At 42.9% G+C, this 16,732-nt stretch overlaps 2 protein-coding genes across 2 annotated transcripts in view; one reads left to right on the top strand and one right to left on the bottom strand.

The window, feature by feature from the left end:
• Rbcn-3B (WD repeat-containing protein Rbcn-3B) overlaps positions 1–16,732 on the top strand; it is a 94,496-nt gene that overhangs the window by 59,727 nt on the left and 18,037 nt on the right. The window lies entirely within an intron of this gene.
• LOC145399393 (uncharacterized) lies at positions 3,534–6,208 on the bottom strand. Its single transcript, XM_080272014.1, has 2 exons — positions 6,197–6,208; positions 3,534–4,490 (listed from the first exon to the last, which is right to left on the bottom strand). The coding sequence occupies exons 1-2, from the start codon at positions 6,206–6,208 to the stop codon at positions 3,534–3,536; spliced, it is 969 nt and encodes a 322-aa protein (XP_080128140.1).

Here is a 16,732-nt window from a genome sequence, read left to right as displayed (position 1 = left end):
AAGTCGAGCTGGCTGGATGAATGTTGTGAGAAGAAGTGCATGATCAGAGATTTGGCATCCCATTTTAATGTGACAGTGTTTGGACTGACTTTATCAGAAATGTTTATGTGAAGCTACAGAATGTGGTGAAAATTTTTTGGCATATCAGATACAGCCAGGATTCCGGGGGCTTGAATGATGAGCGAATGGAAGTGTGGCGCATTGGATTGGGCAGACTTAGTCTGTCTGGACATTGCTACCCCTCACCCTGCCCTAGGGTGGAAAAGGAGGTCCAGATGATGATGATAATGGTGTATTGAGATACTGATTATTTTATTCAACTTAAGCAGTGACATCAGATTATTATGGGGTTAATGATAGTAGCCCCATCAGTACAGACGGTCTCTCCTAAACCTAACGAAAATGTCTGGAGGTAGCACAAAATAAAGTAAAATTTGAATCATTGTGTTGAGGGTGTTAATGTTCATTTGTATGCTATATTATTTATGCAGATTGTCATGATGTTGAAAAGACATGAATAACATTCAAGAGAATATTAGTTTAATACGCAAAATATATCACTTAGGGAGAGGTGCAGGTAAGTTTTATAACTCTGTGTGATTACAGTCCATGCTATTTTGAATGAAAGAAAAGAGGAGTGTAAGGTAAACAGAATTAATCTCTATGCCGTTAGTGGTAGCTTAATCCATTTGCAATGACGATGATGTTTTTATTTGTGTTATTATTTCCAGATAACATTATTCAGCTGAGAGGAGACTTTCTAATTGAAGGGGTTAAACATAGCCTTCATTGACCTGTTAATAATTACAGATACTGTACTTCCCTAGTTGAAGAAAATCATTTGCAGATAGCAAGAATAAAATAATGTACTTGGGCTGAAGGGATTAAGAGATGGTTAAGCTAGAGATGACAGTTCAGTACCCAGTGCAAAAAATTACAGTATTTAGTCATTATTGTGTTGGTAGTAGAGTATATTGTTTCTAGGGTGTGAGTGTTGAATCAGTAAAAGTTAAATGATTGTTATACTGGTTAGTGCAATATTGTTTTCTAAAAAAAAAAAAAAAAGGAGGGGACACAATGATTACAGTATGTTGATAACTGCAGCTAGTGCTCTCATTTTGGAAGTAGGAGGAAAAAGTGATGGTTGAGTTGAACATAAATTCCTTAGTCATCACCTTCACCCTTGATGGTTTAATTGATTCACCAGCTTCTAGTCAAATGCTATTATACTATTAGTGCTTTATTGATGACCTAAACTTTCTTAGATTTTTTTTTTTTTATCTAAGGTTTCATTCATAAAGGATTGTAGCCACATCTTATGATAAACAGATCTCTGTTTCTGTGACTTATTCTCAAAATCATTTTTTTTTTTCTTTTTTTCCACATAATATTCATTCTGGCTGGGTTGTGAAGTGTTTGGTACCTGTGTGACTCAAAGAATGGACAGGCTATTTCACATACATCTTACACTCAAGAAAATTCATAACACAGCTTTTGGTCTTCTGTTAAACTGAAGGAAAGTAATATTTAGTGGGAAGTGCAGCCTAGTTTTTTATTTGTCCCCTACCGTTCAAACTGTTCGGGAACTATAGGTCTGCTAGGCTCCAGCAGTCCGTCAGTCCGTCCGCAATTTCGTGTCCGCTCTGTAACTTCCACATGCATGGACAGATTTTGATGTAACTTCACACAATTGTTCCGCATACCATGACTGTGTGTCACGCGCAGCAACCAGTCATCTACTCCCAAGGTCAAGGTCGCACTTGGGGCTTAAACGAGGTGGGGTGCTGTCATACTTGAGAGCCATTCCTACATTCGTGTCCGCTCTGTAACTTCCACGTGCATGAACAGGTTTTGATATAACTTCACACAGTTGTTCCCTTTACCATGATGGTGTGTTGTACAGAAAAAAAACAGCCATCAACTCCCAAGGTCAGTTACATATTTATGGATATCATCCAGTAGGGGATTTTGTATTGCATGGCAATACTTCATTGACTTGTTTTCAAGATGATATATCTTGCTTTGTGCAGTGACAGAGCTAACCCCGTCCATATGATGATGTCTTTTTCAGTATATTCTAGCATTCACCAAGTAAGTTTTTAAAATTTAGCAAAACCATTTGCTTAATGAATGATTTAGAAACATACTCTATTAACCCCTTCACTGCTTGGGGCCTCAGCAGAATAAAATAGTATGTTGGTTGAATTTTTAAAATGCCTTATAAAAGTTGTCCATAAGCTGAATGTATTAAGGAGAGTAGTCTGGAAGAAGGCAAAGTAAGGAAATGTAGAGGGAGTTTGGCAGAAAGTACAGTCAGGGGCAAAAGTTTGCCCATTATTATGCTGCACCTCCTTCACACTTAAGACATATCTGCCATTTTCCCCTAATGCTTCATGTCTGGGAGAATCGCTTATGAACAGAGAAACATACCATGTCTCCCTCAACTTGAAATATTAGCCAGCAGAGAAAAATGAGAAGTAGAAATGGTGAAATGTTAGGTGTTAGACTACACATTGACTGGGAAGAAAAAAAGATGAAAAGAGATGTAGGGAGAGGGAGTGGGGAAAGTACTTTTAGCAGAATAAGTTATGTACAGGGGAAAAAAGTTCCGAATACGAAAGAGAGAGAGATTGCATCATAGGTATATAAAGTCATCCATCGTTCACCAAAATTGAATTGGGTGGAGAGGAATATAAAGCCCATAGACTGAATTGCTTCCCTTTAATCTTGTACTTACCAAATAGGAAATCATATTGGCAGTTCCATATGGCATTTATAATAAACAGTACAAGTAATTATTGCTAAAAAAAAAAAAAAAAATCATCATTTCATCATCTGAACCTGATTCTGTTTAGAAATGCTGTGTTGGCATGTAAAATGGTGCTCTCCAGTTATTGTGTCATGTATTGTAGGTGCATCTCTGTGTTATGTTGGTTTTATGTATGAGAATTCATTTGACTTCTGGTGTGTAAGTTGATGATCTGGAACAAAACGGATGAAATGAAAGTTGCAACAAAGATGGTCATTGAGTGAGATAGGAAGTTAGCACTAGGTGGGATCTAAATTGGTAGATGGATGGATAAATATATAGAGATGGGTAATTGAACAGTTATGGAAGGCATTGAGTAAGATGGTTATAGGAGTAACTGAAGATGGGAGATCAGGACTCGGTTTGGGTCGAGACTTTGGTATGTGGAAGAGTTATAGTTGGAGTTATATTACAGTGTTAAGTATGGGCAAGATATGGCTACTTGTTGGTGATTTGTATAGGTGTGATCAAAATTTTGTTCAGCATGGAGAGAAAGAATAGAAGGACATGGACATTGTTGGTGTTAAGGAAGGATGTACTGTAGTTCTCTGGGGTGTTGTATCATGTAAAGCAAATCCAGTGTGGGGTTGAGAGTTTAGAGGGGCATGGATATTGTTTTATTAAGGAAGGATGCAAGAGGGGCATGGATATTGTTTTATTAAGGAAGGATGCAAGTCTGTGTAGATACTGTCATGTAAGACTAATCCAGGATGGTGATGTAAGTTTAAAGAACTCTGTATGAGGTGCCATGGCTGGGGTTGTGGATGATGCGCAGCTGCTCAGCATCACGGATCACCGGGGAGACTGCAGGACCTATGTCAGCATTCACAACAACGGGTTGTGCTGGCAAGCCGGTGTAAAAAATGACATGGTTTTCGGACTCTGCTGCTGGTGCAGCTGCTGCCTCCTCAGACTCTGCTGCCTCCTCAGACTCTGCTGCTGGTGGAGCTGCTGTCTCCTCAGCTGGATGCTCTTCCTCAGCTGGGGATGCTGCTTCTGTTCCCTCAGCTGCTGGCACTGCTTTGTTCTCCTCAGCTGGGGATGCTGCTTCTTTCTCATCTGCTGGATGTTCCACCACTACTGGTTGTTCTGTTGTCTCCTCCTCCACTGCTTCTGGTTTAGTCTCCTGAGCAGCCATGGTGTCATCCTGGGCTGCTGCCAGAGCAGCTGCCACTGCAGCCTTTTGTTCCTCCACCAGTCGGAAATGCTCCTGCTTGGCAGCTTCTACCTCAGGAGTGTCTGGCACTTGCTGGAGGGTCATGACAGGAGCCTCTGGGTGGGCCTCTGGGGCAATGGGCAGGGCATTGGAAGCCACACGAAAGCCATTGTCATCAGCGATGTACTGTGCAACTACCTCATTCCCCTCGGCATTGATGTAGGTGTAGGCACCCCTGACAGCACCAGTGAAGTCCCTGATTGCACTGTGGGCCTGGCCAGGAGAGGCATAACCAAAGGAGAACTGGCCTAGTTCATCCTGGGAGTGGTGCTGGGTCTGGTATTGGACAGGTGGTGGTGCAGCAGCAGCCACAACCAGTGGGGCAGGGTGGACTGGGGCAGGGGCAACATCAGGCACCACTTGGTACTGGTAGGTGTTGTGGGTGATGGCAGGGTAGTAAGGGGACAGCCCAGTGTAGTAATGAGGCAGCCCCACTGCCACGCTCAGACCCACTGTCAGCACCACCTGCAACGCAACACAGTTAACCCCAGCCTACTGTCACACATTAGCTAAGCAAGGTAATATTTGTACTAGCTAACTGCGTGACAAGATTAGTTCTGATGCACCCGCCTCCTTGCCACTGCTAATGGCACTCATACAGAAATATTTGACATAGTGTGAGCAAAAGAGACTGACTGTTGGTGAACATACAGTAATTCATTCAAGATTTGGAAAGAAGAAAGGACCAGACATGAGAGAAGACAGTTACAAAACTTGCAAATAGAAAAAAAGAAAAATTATCATCATAATCGTCATCATCATTATGTAATCCAGTGTTGCCCTGTGAGGAGCACACAAGCCCGGGGCTAGGCAAGTTGGTCCTGCCATTTGATGAGAGTGACCACCCTCACTTATCCCTGAGAGGCAGTACATGAGCAATAAACCCCAATCACCCTTTGGATATGAAAACCTGCACAGGCTTAGTCCGATTGGAGCGCGTTGATTACCCACTAAACCACCAAGCGCCATAAATAATTAAGGTAACTCGCTTTAGTCAGAAAGTTAGATAGATAGAGGGATATGAGGGGTACATTGTAGTCATTTTACTAATAGCCTACATGTATGGTACGGTAGCTGAATGACTGCCTAGTCTTGGGATGCATAACTGGCTGCCTGGTGATAGCCGTTTGCTGCTTTACTGGACAGATAGTGGCAGTTTGATACCACCATCTCTCACCTTATTCTTTCTTCTGCTTTGAATTGCCCACGTTCGCCGTTTGTCTTTGTCATCAGGTTGTACAAGTTGCATAAGATGATGATATAACGTCCTTTCGTGAACATCTTTTCGTTTTTACTGCTACTGTTAATTTGACCCTTTCAGGCTGAGTAAATCACTTTCGTTTTATGACTTTCTGTTACCTGACTCGTTTAGCATTGAGAAGACTCCATAGTGGAGGAGTTTAAAATGGTTCTCTAAAGTTATATCGACCGCAGGTAACGAGAGAGAGAGAGAGAGAGAGAGAGAGAGAGAGAGAGAGAGAGAGAGAGAGCAGCGTATTGAAGAGCATAATTTCCGACCGCGCATCCCTTTCCCGCGATCATAACCCCCACAACAATGCCAGCCATGAAGTGAAGGGCAAAGTCATGGCAGTCGGGTAGTGAGAGTGAAGGTGACGCGACGACGAAACTGTACGAGCGATTCCCGTAGATGTAATTGTATGTGCTTGTGTATTTTTATTTTTTTTGCCACTCGCCTGTTAATTTTTTGTCAGTTTTGCACTTCACTCCCCCCCCCTCTCTCTCTCTCTCTCCATATATTATTCCCCAGTCATTATTAGCCAATTCCTTGCTTTTCCTGTCTCCCCCCGCTATCTGAGCCAAGAACATTTTTTTTTTTCCCGCGGTCACCCACGTTTTGTTATGTTTACCAATTATACGCATCTCCCCGCCACCCAGTTTACGCATCCCCCATTTTTATTTACTGCAGATACGCTTCTCCCCTTCCTCCGTCCCCCATACTGTAGGTGTGATATTGTTAGGCAGACGGTAATTAGGGTTAGTTCAAGCCATTATAAGCACGATATCCCTTGACTCAACATTCAGAAATAATAATAATAATAATAATAATAATAATAATAATAATCCAACACATGATGCTCAGTGTTATTTTAAACTTATATTTGTCTAAAACTCTGAAGATTTTGATGTTAATCGTAGTTCATAAGACTTACTAGTGCGTTCATGTCGCCGGGAAATGCAGTGGAGGGGAAGACTGACTCCCTTATGGCTTTCCCGCGCTTTTATACCATTCCGACCCCCCTCCCCCCAACCCGGATCCGCGGCCACGCCCAAAACCCTTAGAGGACGTGTTCTCTTCACTTAACCCCTTTAAAACGAGGACTTAATTTTTATTTCGTGCAACCCCCGGGCGATTCTGTTAAGCTTTGAAACTTGAACTGGAGGGGGTACAGAAGCCTTCATAATCCCGTTTTCTGTTACTGGTGTTCCTTAGCTGATTAAAATTATTTAGTACCAGAAAGAAAAAAAAGAAGAAAAAGCCACCGTACTGAAGAAAATTAATATGAAAAATAATAATAATGTAGCGTATCGACTAAATCGCTGAGGGAAGGGTGTAACGGTGGCTCCCATATTCCCGCCCTTATGCAGCTTGTCGGTAAGGGTTAAGGCGGACAAAATAAACAAAAGACGATCACAACGTGCGCTGAATTGAAGATAGGCTGGGAAAGGGGAAGGATAGAATGCCTTTGTGTTTAGTAATCCTGTGTGTGTATGTGTGTGTGTGTGTGTGTGTGTGTGTGTGTGTGTGTGTGTGTGTGTGTGTGTGTGTGTGACTTATTTTTGTTACCGAACATTGTTATTATTATTATTATTATTATTATTATTATTATTTTTATTATTATTATTATTATTTTTATTATTATTATTATTATTTTTATTATTATTATTATTATTATTATTTTTATTATTATTATTATTATTATTTTTATTATTATTATTATTATTATTGTTGTTCTTGTTATTATTATTCAAATTGTTTTTTAATGATGATGATGATGATGATGACAATAATAATGATAATAATAATAGCAATTATTATTATTATTATTATTATTATTATTATTACTGTTATCGTCATTCCTCTTTATTGTTACTGTTATTATTATTATTATTATTATTATTATGAACCACGAAAATCAACTATTCAGGGGGTTAATAGCGGCAGTATCTAATCCCTCTAGTAAGAAAGGCCTCTCCAGAGCTAAGTAAAATCGAATTAAGGAAGCAAAGAGGAGTAATTAAGACGTGATTGTAGGGAAGCGATTATCCTCTTATGTAATTGTGTGTGTGTGTGTGTAAGGCAATTATCGTTTCCCATTAATTCTCTCTCTCTCTCTCTCTCTCTCTCTCTCTCTCTCTCTCTCTCTCTCTCTCAAAACTTCTCCTTCTCCTTCATCTTTTTATTATTTTTTTCCCATATAACTTGTCCTAAAATACCACATGTCCTTTGATACTCGACTGTGCTGCTAGTCACGAAGAAGTGCTATGGAAGGGGTTTTGAGTCATAGTATTTTCTTCCTCTTCCGTTTTCCTTCGTGATATAAACTGCAAAGGAACGATATTTTGTAACAAGTATTCCCTAAGACCTTTTTCTAAGCGATTTATTTTTTTACTGCTCCATATTGCCCTCTTCTGTTACGTAAACCTTTCCAGTATCGCCATAATCGGCGTAAATAAACATACACAAGGCTATTAACCACCCATGCCCAAAAATAAATCGCTAAGGGAGAGGTGTTAGGGAGCGAAGAGAAGCTAGAAATGACGTCCACGGAGTCAAAGGCTTAACTCATTCCTCCAAGGGCGTATTTAATTTTTACTACACGCTGTTCACTTTAGATGTAAAATGGACATAATTCCATCTTGAATATTTAGCCATTACGTGCGATTGTTATTATGAAAAAAATATATATATGATGCTAGTCACGATGAAGTGTGGAATAGATGAACAGCCGTAGTAGTGTGTGTGTGTTTTAGTTGTGAAATCAGCATCAGGTTATTATGGTCCTAGTCACGAAGAAGTGTGGAGTGGGCGAATAGCGGTAATAGTTTTTTTTTTTGTCATTGAGTTAGTGAAATAAGCTCCCTATCTATCTCTTTTGTCAGATGCCTTCATCCTGTAAGGGGTGGCCACAAACAAATCTCCTCCATGTCGCCCTGTCCCCCGCCATTTCACTGCCCTGCTCCCAGCTTACACCCCCCTCTTTCATATACCTCTCCTCTCCATCCCTCCATCTCATCCTTGGCCTCCCTCTCCCTCTTCCCCCCTCCACCTCACTCACATATACTCTTCCCGTCAGTCTCTCACTCTCCATCCTCTCCACATGGCCAAACCACCCCAGTGTGTTTCTCCGAAGCTCCCAAAGAATGAATATCTGGACCAAGGTAATGTAAAAGAACTGCAGTCTTGTTAGATAATAATATACGGCAAATAGCGTCCATGGGGTGAAGGGTTAAGTTATTCTCCCCAAGGACGTATTTTATGTTATTCTTACTACCCTGCAGATGATTTAATTTGGCCTTGGAAAGTTAGGGGCGTCCACCATCCACTCACTTGGTGTAGCTATCCCTTTTTCCCTCTCGTCTTCCCCTCCTCATTTTCTTGTCACCATCCACTCACTTGGTGTACTGCTGCCTTTAGCTGACTGTACTGAGTGACGAGCCAAATGGATACCTGTAACCCAAGAAACCTTTTTGAACCATTTGCTAAGCTGGGTGGTAACCATATAATCACATGACGCCTGGTGGTATAGTGGGGTAAGGTCCTCCAGCCATATGGGAGCTCGTGAGGGTTTCATTAGAGAGTTGGATTTTCTTGCTTTATTGCAGCTCTGGGGCGAGTGAGGCTGGTCACCCTCCCCTCAAATGCTGGGATCGAGTAGCCTAGCCCCAGCCTCCTACGCAGGTAATGGGGTAACAAAGGATTGGATGATAGACAAATAGATAGACAGGAAAGATTTGTATTGAAAGGATTAATGAAGAAAATTCTCTCCGAGGCTTAATCAGGTCGTCTTCAAAAAAAAAAAAAAAAAAAAAAAAAAAAATAATAATAATAATAATAATAATAATGTTGGTGTGAGGGGGTAATTTTGTCAGACCTAATTGGCTGTTAGTGTAGTGATTTAAGTTGGTGTAAAGGGACTATTGACCGTAAGTGTACTTGTGTCTAGGGCGTGGTGAGGTCCTTGTATTGGGAAGGAGGAGGGGGAGAGGGAGGAGTGGGAATAGGGAAAGGAAGAGGGAGGAGGAGTGGGGATGGGGAGAGGAAGGAGGGTTAACTGAGAGATGGGAAGGGGAAAGAGGGTGGGGAGGAGGGAGGGGGTGTGAGAAGCAGAGGGAAGAAGATTGGAAGGGAGATGGGTGTGGGGAGGGAAGGGATTGGAGGGAAATGGGGAGAGGTGGTGGGAAGGAATAGGGAGGGAAAGGGAAGGGGAGAGGAAGGAAGGGAGAGGGTAAGGGGAAGGTTGTAAAGAGAGAATGGGAAGAGAGAAGGAAGGGGAGCAGGTAAGAATGGAGAGAGAGAGAGTAGAAGTTGGAAGATGGATAGATAGAGAGAGGGGGGAAGAAAGGGAGGAGGCAGGAAAGGGGAGAAGGTTAGAAGAGCGAGGGGAGGGGAGGGGAAGGAATGGAGGGGAGGGATTACCTTGCCTGAGGGGATAGGAGTAGATGCTCTTCTTCCCTCTTTCTCCATACGCATCTTCTTTCCTCCTACCATTCTTCATTCCATCCTACATTTCTTCCTTCCTGCCATTGTTTTTCTTTCAGTCGTCCTTCCTCCCTTCCTTTCAGTTTCCTCTGTTTACCTTCCTCCTCCTCTCCTTTCATAGCTGTACCTCGACCATTCTTTCCACTCCTTCCATCTTTCCTCCCTTCCTCCCGCTCTTCCTTCCTCCCTTCCTCCCGCTCTTCCTTCCTCCCTTCCGCCTTTCCTCCCTGTCTCCCTCCCTCCCTCCATCCTTTCCTTCCTTTCCTTCTTTCCCTCCTTTGCTTGCTTCCTTCCATTTATTTCTCTCCTTTCCTCCTTTATTTAAGTGAACAGTATCTTTTCTATGTTAATCGGAATAAAGCAAAGATCTTATATTTACCGGGTTCTTTATGACACGAGTGATGTTAACCTCAGATGATGATGATAATGATGATGATGATGATGGTTGTAGTGATGGTCATGAGAGTAAAGATGATGATGATGATGGTTGTAGTGATGGTGATGAGAGTAAAGATGATGATGATCATGGTGGTGGTGGTGGTGGTGGTTGTGGTTGTGATGGTGATGAGAGTAAAGATGATGATGATGATGATGATGGTGGTGGTTGTGGTTGTGATGGTGATGAGAGTAAAGATGCTGCTGATGATGGTGGTGGTGGTGGTGGTGGTTGTGGTTGTGATGGTGATGAGGGTAAAGATGATGATGGTGATGATAGTGGTCAGATTGACTATAATAATAGCAGGGGTTATGAGGATGCTGGTGATGATAGCATGGGTGGCCGTAATGGTGATGATGATGATGATGGCAGGGATGACGGTAGTAGTAGTGATGATGATGATGATGGTTGTGGTATAGATGATAGTGATGGTCATGATGGTAATGATAGTGATGATGACGGCATTGGTGTTTACTATGCTTGTGGCATGGGTTAATAGACATGCCTACCTTGTCATTTGTAATTATCCTTGTGCACATGGGAGGGTGTGGCCGAGAGAGAGAGAGAGGTGGGAGGGGGAGATGAAGAAGCCAAAGGGTGGGGGGGGGGGTTGAGGGTGTGTGTCCAGGATTAAAAATATTCTCGCCTGCAAACCTGTTGACCTGTTTTTAGCCAGTATATCTGTCAGCTTCTTTTATTATCCGTCCCTGCCCCGGAGGGTCTCGGGGACGGGTATTTTCACTCGGTTTGTCTGTTTGTTTGTCTGTCTGTTAACAACTTTTCGCAAAAACTACTAAAATTACAGTGATGATGGGCTATGACCTTCTGATCACCTGATTAAATTCTGGGCCAAAATGGGCCAAGCCCAGGCTGTAGGCACCAAAAAAAAAAAAAAAAAAAAAATCGTTTTTTCGCCGTAACTTCTTTCAAATTCGTCATGTCGACATGAAACCAAAACCTAAAGGTGCATCTTTCAATTCTGCATCCTATAATTTGCCTCATTACATCAGGGGGGTCACCCCCCACTCAGCGGTAAGGGGGTCAGTGTCAGGTGGGTCAGGCCTCAAACTTCAGATGGGCAAAAAAAAATCGTTAATTTTCACCTGATTTACTCCAGATTTGTTATGTGACATGTTTGACTAGATATCCTGTTGTGTTTATACGTCAGCACTTAAATGACTGCCAGGGACGGGTTTGCTGTGCCTTGACACAGTTTCTTGTTTATTTATTTTTTATTTTATTCAGGATTCCAGGGCCTTGACAGGTGAGTGAATGTGGTTAATTTTCATTAGGCTGGGTGCTGAGTAGTTCTTTGTCTTATTCATCTCTGTCCTTGCTTTCTAGACCCTTCCCCACCTTATTTGTGGGTAAATGGTGGTGGTGGTGGTGGTGATGGTTAGTAATGATGATGAGGATGCTGGTTAGTAATGATGGTGAGGATGGTAGTGTGATGATGATAATAATAATGGTGATGAAGGCGATGATGGTTTAGTAATGATGATGATGTTGGCTTGTAATGATGATGATGATGATGATGGTTAGTAATGATGGTGATGATGGTTAGTAATGATGATGATGGTTGGTAATGATGATGATGATGATGGTTATTAGTAATGATGATGATGTTGGCTTGTAATGATGATGATGATGATGGTTGGTAATGATGATGATGATGGTTATTAGTAATGATGATGATGATGATGATGGTTAGTAATGATGGTGATGATGGTTAGTAATGATGGTGATGATGGTTGGTAATGATGATGATGATGGTTAGTAATGATGGTGATGATGGTTAGTAATGATGATGATGATGGTTAGTAATGATGGTGATGATGGTTAGCAATGATGATGATGATGGTTAGTAATGATGATGAAGGTGTTGGGCAGCAATGATGATGATGATGGGTAGTAATGATGATGATGGGTAGTAATGATGATAAACCTAAAAAAAAGCTTTCGGTATGGTAGGGTAGAAAGGCCAGGGTGGTGAGTAGTGCAGCAGTTATGTGAGGGAGGGTGGCGTGTTGTGGTACGAGGGAGGGGTGAGAGTTTATTACGGAACAGGGACAAAAATGCCTCCAGGGCCTTCGTCATTAGGCAGTGGAGAGCTTAGGGGAAGTGTTTGGCAGAATTGGGGTTGGGGAGATGATGGTGGTGGTGGTGGTTGTGGTGGTGGTGATATTGATGATGGTGGTGGTGGTGGTGGTAATGATATTGATGATGGTGGTGGTGGTGGTGATGATATTGATGATGGTGGTGGTGGTTATTGATGTTGTTGGTGTGGTGGTGGTGATGATATTGATGATGGTGGTGGTGGTGGTGGTGATGATATTGATGATGGTGGTGGTGGTGATGATATTGATGATGGTGGTGGTGGTGATGATATTGATGATGGTGGTGGTGATGATATTGATGATGGTGGTGGTGGTGGTGGTGATGATATTGATGATGGTGGTGGTGGTGGTGGTAATGATATTGATGATGGTGGTGGTGGTGGTAATGATATTGATGATGGTGGTGGTGGTAATGACATTGATGATGGTGGTGGTGGTGGTGGTGGTAATGATGATGGTGGTGGTGGTCATTGATATTGATGATGATGATGGTGGTGGTGCTTGTGGTAGTGATGGTGATATTGATGATGATGATGGTGGTGATGGTGATGGTGATGATATTGATGGTAATGATGACGATGAACCGAAAAAGCTTACGTTATGGTAGGGAAGAGAGACCAAGGCTGGGGAGTAGTGTGGCAGTTATATGAGGGAGGGTGGAGTGTAATGAGAGGAGGAAGAGGTGAGGGTTTGTTACTGAATAGGGACAAAAATGCCATCAGATACATTGTCGAGGTCGCACACTTACAGGATGCGGGGTTAGGCAGTAGATAGATGGATAGATTCAGAGGCCAGTACAGGAGTTGGATAGATTTATTCAACAAATTTAGTTAGGTAATTGAGAGGATGGGAAGAAGGAACAATGGATGAATGAAGAAATGGAGGGAAGGATAGAATATAGGAGGAATGAAGGGATGGATGAGGAAATGGAAGGATAGAGTGAAGGAAGAATGGATGGATGAAGGAGTGGAAGGAAGAAGAGAATGAAGGAGTGGAAGGAAGAATGGATGGATGAAGGACTGGAAGGAAGGATAGAATGAAGGAAGAATGGATGGATGAAGAAATAGAAAGAAGGATAGAATAAAGGAGGAGTGGAGGGATGGATGAAGAAATGAATGAAGGAAGAGTGGAAGAATGGACGAAGAAATGAAAGGGAATAATATGATGAAGGAAGACTGGATGGATAAAGAGATGAATTGAATGGTTGAAAGACAGAATGAAGGTTGGACATAAAGAAGGAAGGAAGGAAGAATGAAGAAAGGGAATGATTATGCAAGGATGGAATGAAGGAAGGATAGAGAAGGAAAGATGGATGGAAGGAAGGACAAGTAAATGAAATAAGAACAGAAAGATGGAAGGATGGAAAAAGTTAATGAGGGAAAAAAGGAAAGGAATTGAGGATGACAAGAAGAGAGAAGAAGGGAAAGGAGGGAGAGAAGAAGGAGGGAGGAGGAAAGGATGGAGGGAGCGACGGTGAGGGAAGATGGATGGAGAAGAGGCAGTGGGTGTGGTTAGGAGAGAGAAGATGGGGGGGAGGACAGGATGGAGGGAGGGAAGGAAAGAGAAGATGGATGGAGAAGAAGAGGCAGTGGGTGTGGTTAGGAAGGTGAAATTAAACGAAAATTGTAACATACCTAAAGTCTCTCTTTCTCTCTCTCTCTCTCTCTCTCTCTCTGCAATGTATAGTTACGACCCTTATTTGCTCGTAACTCCGTGAATCATCTTCCCGCCTATTATGGTTTGTCTGATGCTTTTTTGCCCTGACCGTAAGAAAATAAAATAAATAAATAGCTATAGGAATGGGGTTAAGGTGGTCAGTTTTTGTGTAGCTACGATGACTGTGGAGAGAGAGAGAGAGAGAGTTAGGAGGTGGGTGAGTGAGAGTGTGAAGGTGAGTGTGTCCTTGGTAGTGGGTGGTCATCCTTGTTTACCTTAATGTGGCCTTATTCTTCTTCCCTACCACGCCCTACGACCACCACCTTCACACACACACACACACATACACACACACACAAAATCGTATGGCCTTACCCAGTATAAAAAAGAAAAACAAAAGTCCCCGGGCTGAGTCAAATAATTCAACACGACTTTATTTATTTATTTATTTTTTTTTTGCTAATGTCTGACAGTTTTATTCAAGGTCTCGTAGTGACAGTGATTTTTCCCCTTAACCCATCAGACATTGTTATTTATTGATTTTCTCTGCATTTTTTTCAAGCTGTGACAAGATCAGCTCATGTTTGTATAATTTGTTGGCGTCAAGCGTCCGCAGATTTAAAAAAAAGAAAAAAAAAAAAACGGTGAACTCGAATGCTCTCGTTTGTTTACAGTCTGGAGGCGAGGACGAAGGAGAGGGAAGATAGGATGGGTGGGGTCGAGAATGGGAGAGGAGAGGATAGAGGGGAGGGGGTAAAAATAGGTGGTGGTGAGGGGAGTAGGGAGGAGAAATAGCGAGGGAGGGAGAGAAGGAAGAAGAAACAAGAGAGGGCGGGGAGGAAAGGGAAGATGGGAGGGTGGCATCGAAGCGTGATAATGGGGAGGAGAGTCTGGGTGTAGGACAGATGACCAAGAGGAAAGATGGGAAGGGCGGGGCCAAGGAAGTTTAAACATCCTTGGGTGGGGCTGAGTGTTGGGGAGAAGAGAGGAGGGGGGAAGGAGGGGGATGGGAAGAGGAGAAAGGAAGAGGGGTGTCGGAAAGGGTGAGGGGATGGGGAATAGAAGAGATGAGTGAGGGAAGAAAGGGAAAATGGGAAGGGTGTGGCTAGAGAGGAGGATGGGGGCGGGAGAAGAGAGGGTAGGGGAAGGAGGGAGAGAGAGAGAGAAAGAGAGGGGGGGGAGGTAAGGAGGGAAGAAGAGACAGTAGAGGAGAAAGGTGGAGGAGTGTTTTGTAGATCTACTTTGAGGCCTTGAACAGACGGCAAAGGAATAAGTGTTAGGGCGGGGCTAGATCCAGGGATAGGGGGAAGGATGAAGTAAGTAGGGGAGGGTGTGGGATAGGGGTAGGATGAGTCAGGATAGAAGGAGGGATGAGACAATTGAAAGAGGGATAAGGCAGGTTAGGGAAGGATAGGCTGAGGGATGAGTCAGGATAGCATGGCAGGATAAAGGGGTAGGGGGAGGGTGTGAGATAGGGGAAGGATGAATCTGGATGGGTGAAAGGATAAGACAGAGTAGAGGAAGGATGAGGCAGGATGGGGGAAGGTAGGAGTAGAGGTGGAGGGGATAGTGGAATATATGGTGGGAAGATAAATGAGTGAGGCAGGGTGGGGAAGGATTGAGGGATGGATGAGGCAGGGTAGGGGAAGACAGAGGGAGGGATGAAATGGTTGAGGGATGAGTCTGGATAGAGGGAGGGATAAGGCAGGGTGTGTGAGGTTAGAGAATTGGAAGATAGGAAAGATCACATAAGAAAGGAGGAATGTGGGAGAAGATAATATTAGGTGAGAGGGTGGGGGATGATTTAGGTACAGTACCATAAAAATGAGGTATTAAGAAAAATTATGCAAAACAGTTAGTGGAAAGGATGAAGGATGGTTCAGAATAAAAGGATTGTGGGAAGGTGAATGCAACCAAACTGCTGGGAGGTGAAATTGAAATAACCGTGTGTCTGAAATTTCTTGCCTTGTTTAGCCGATTATATTCAGTTTATGGGAGAATTTTCAAACTGGAAGGGTTAGATATAGCCGTCATTTCCACTTTCACCACGGTTTTGTTAAATAAATAATTTTGTTCAGCATTGGCAAGAATATAAATGAATAAGACATAGTAGTATTGCACCATATGTAGTGTGTGTGTGTGTGTGTGTAGTCAGTGTGAAGGTTTTCTTATTCTGGTTTATTGTGAGCTATGTATTAATTGGTAGGGAGGGAGGGGAGGTATATGAAAAGGAAGAAGGAAGGAGAAAGGGAGGATGGGGGGAAAGGCGAAGGGAGAGTGAGGAGATAAGAGAGGGATGGGGGAAGAGGAGGGGTAAAGAGAGAAATAATGGATAGAGAAGGGAAGATGGAAGAGGAGAAAAAGAGAAGTGAGGAGGGGTGGGCAAGGAGTGTTGAAGGGGACAGAAATGAGGTAGAGAGAGAGAGAGAGAGAGAATTATGGGAAGGGAAAGGAAGGGGAAGCAAGGGAAGGAGGAAGAGAGGAGAGGAAGGGAAGGGAAGAGAAGGGAAGGGGAGAGGGAGGTAAGGGAAGTGAAGGGGAGAGGGACATATGGGAAGAGAAGGGGAGAAGAAAAAGAGGCGAGGAAAGGAAGGGAAGGGAAGGGAAGGAAAAGAAAAAGAAGGGAAGGCAAGAGGAGAGGAAGAGAACAGAAGAGGAGAGGAAAGGAATGGGGAAAAGGATGGGAAGGAAAGGGAAGAAGAGAGGAAGGGAAGGTAAAGGAAGAGAGGGAGAGTATAGGAAAGAGTGTATGGGAAGGAAAAGGGAGAGGAGGCAA

This window comes from Coenobita brevimanus, chromosome 49, assembly GCF_032717465.1.
Source record: "Coenobita brevimanus isolate Jiangsu-jjx chromosome 49, ASM3271746v2, whole genome shotgun sequence".
Classification (NCBI taxonomy): Eukaryota; Metazoa; Arthropoda; class Malacostraca; order Decapoda; family Coenobitidae; genus Coenobita; species Coenobita brevimanus.
This window is presented reverse-complemented; position numbering and strand designations above follow the sequence as displayed.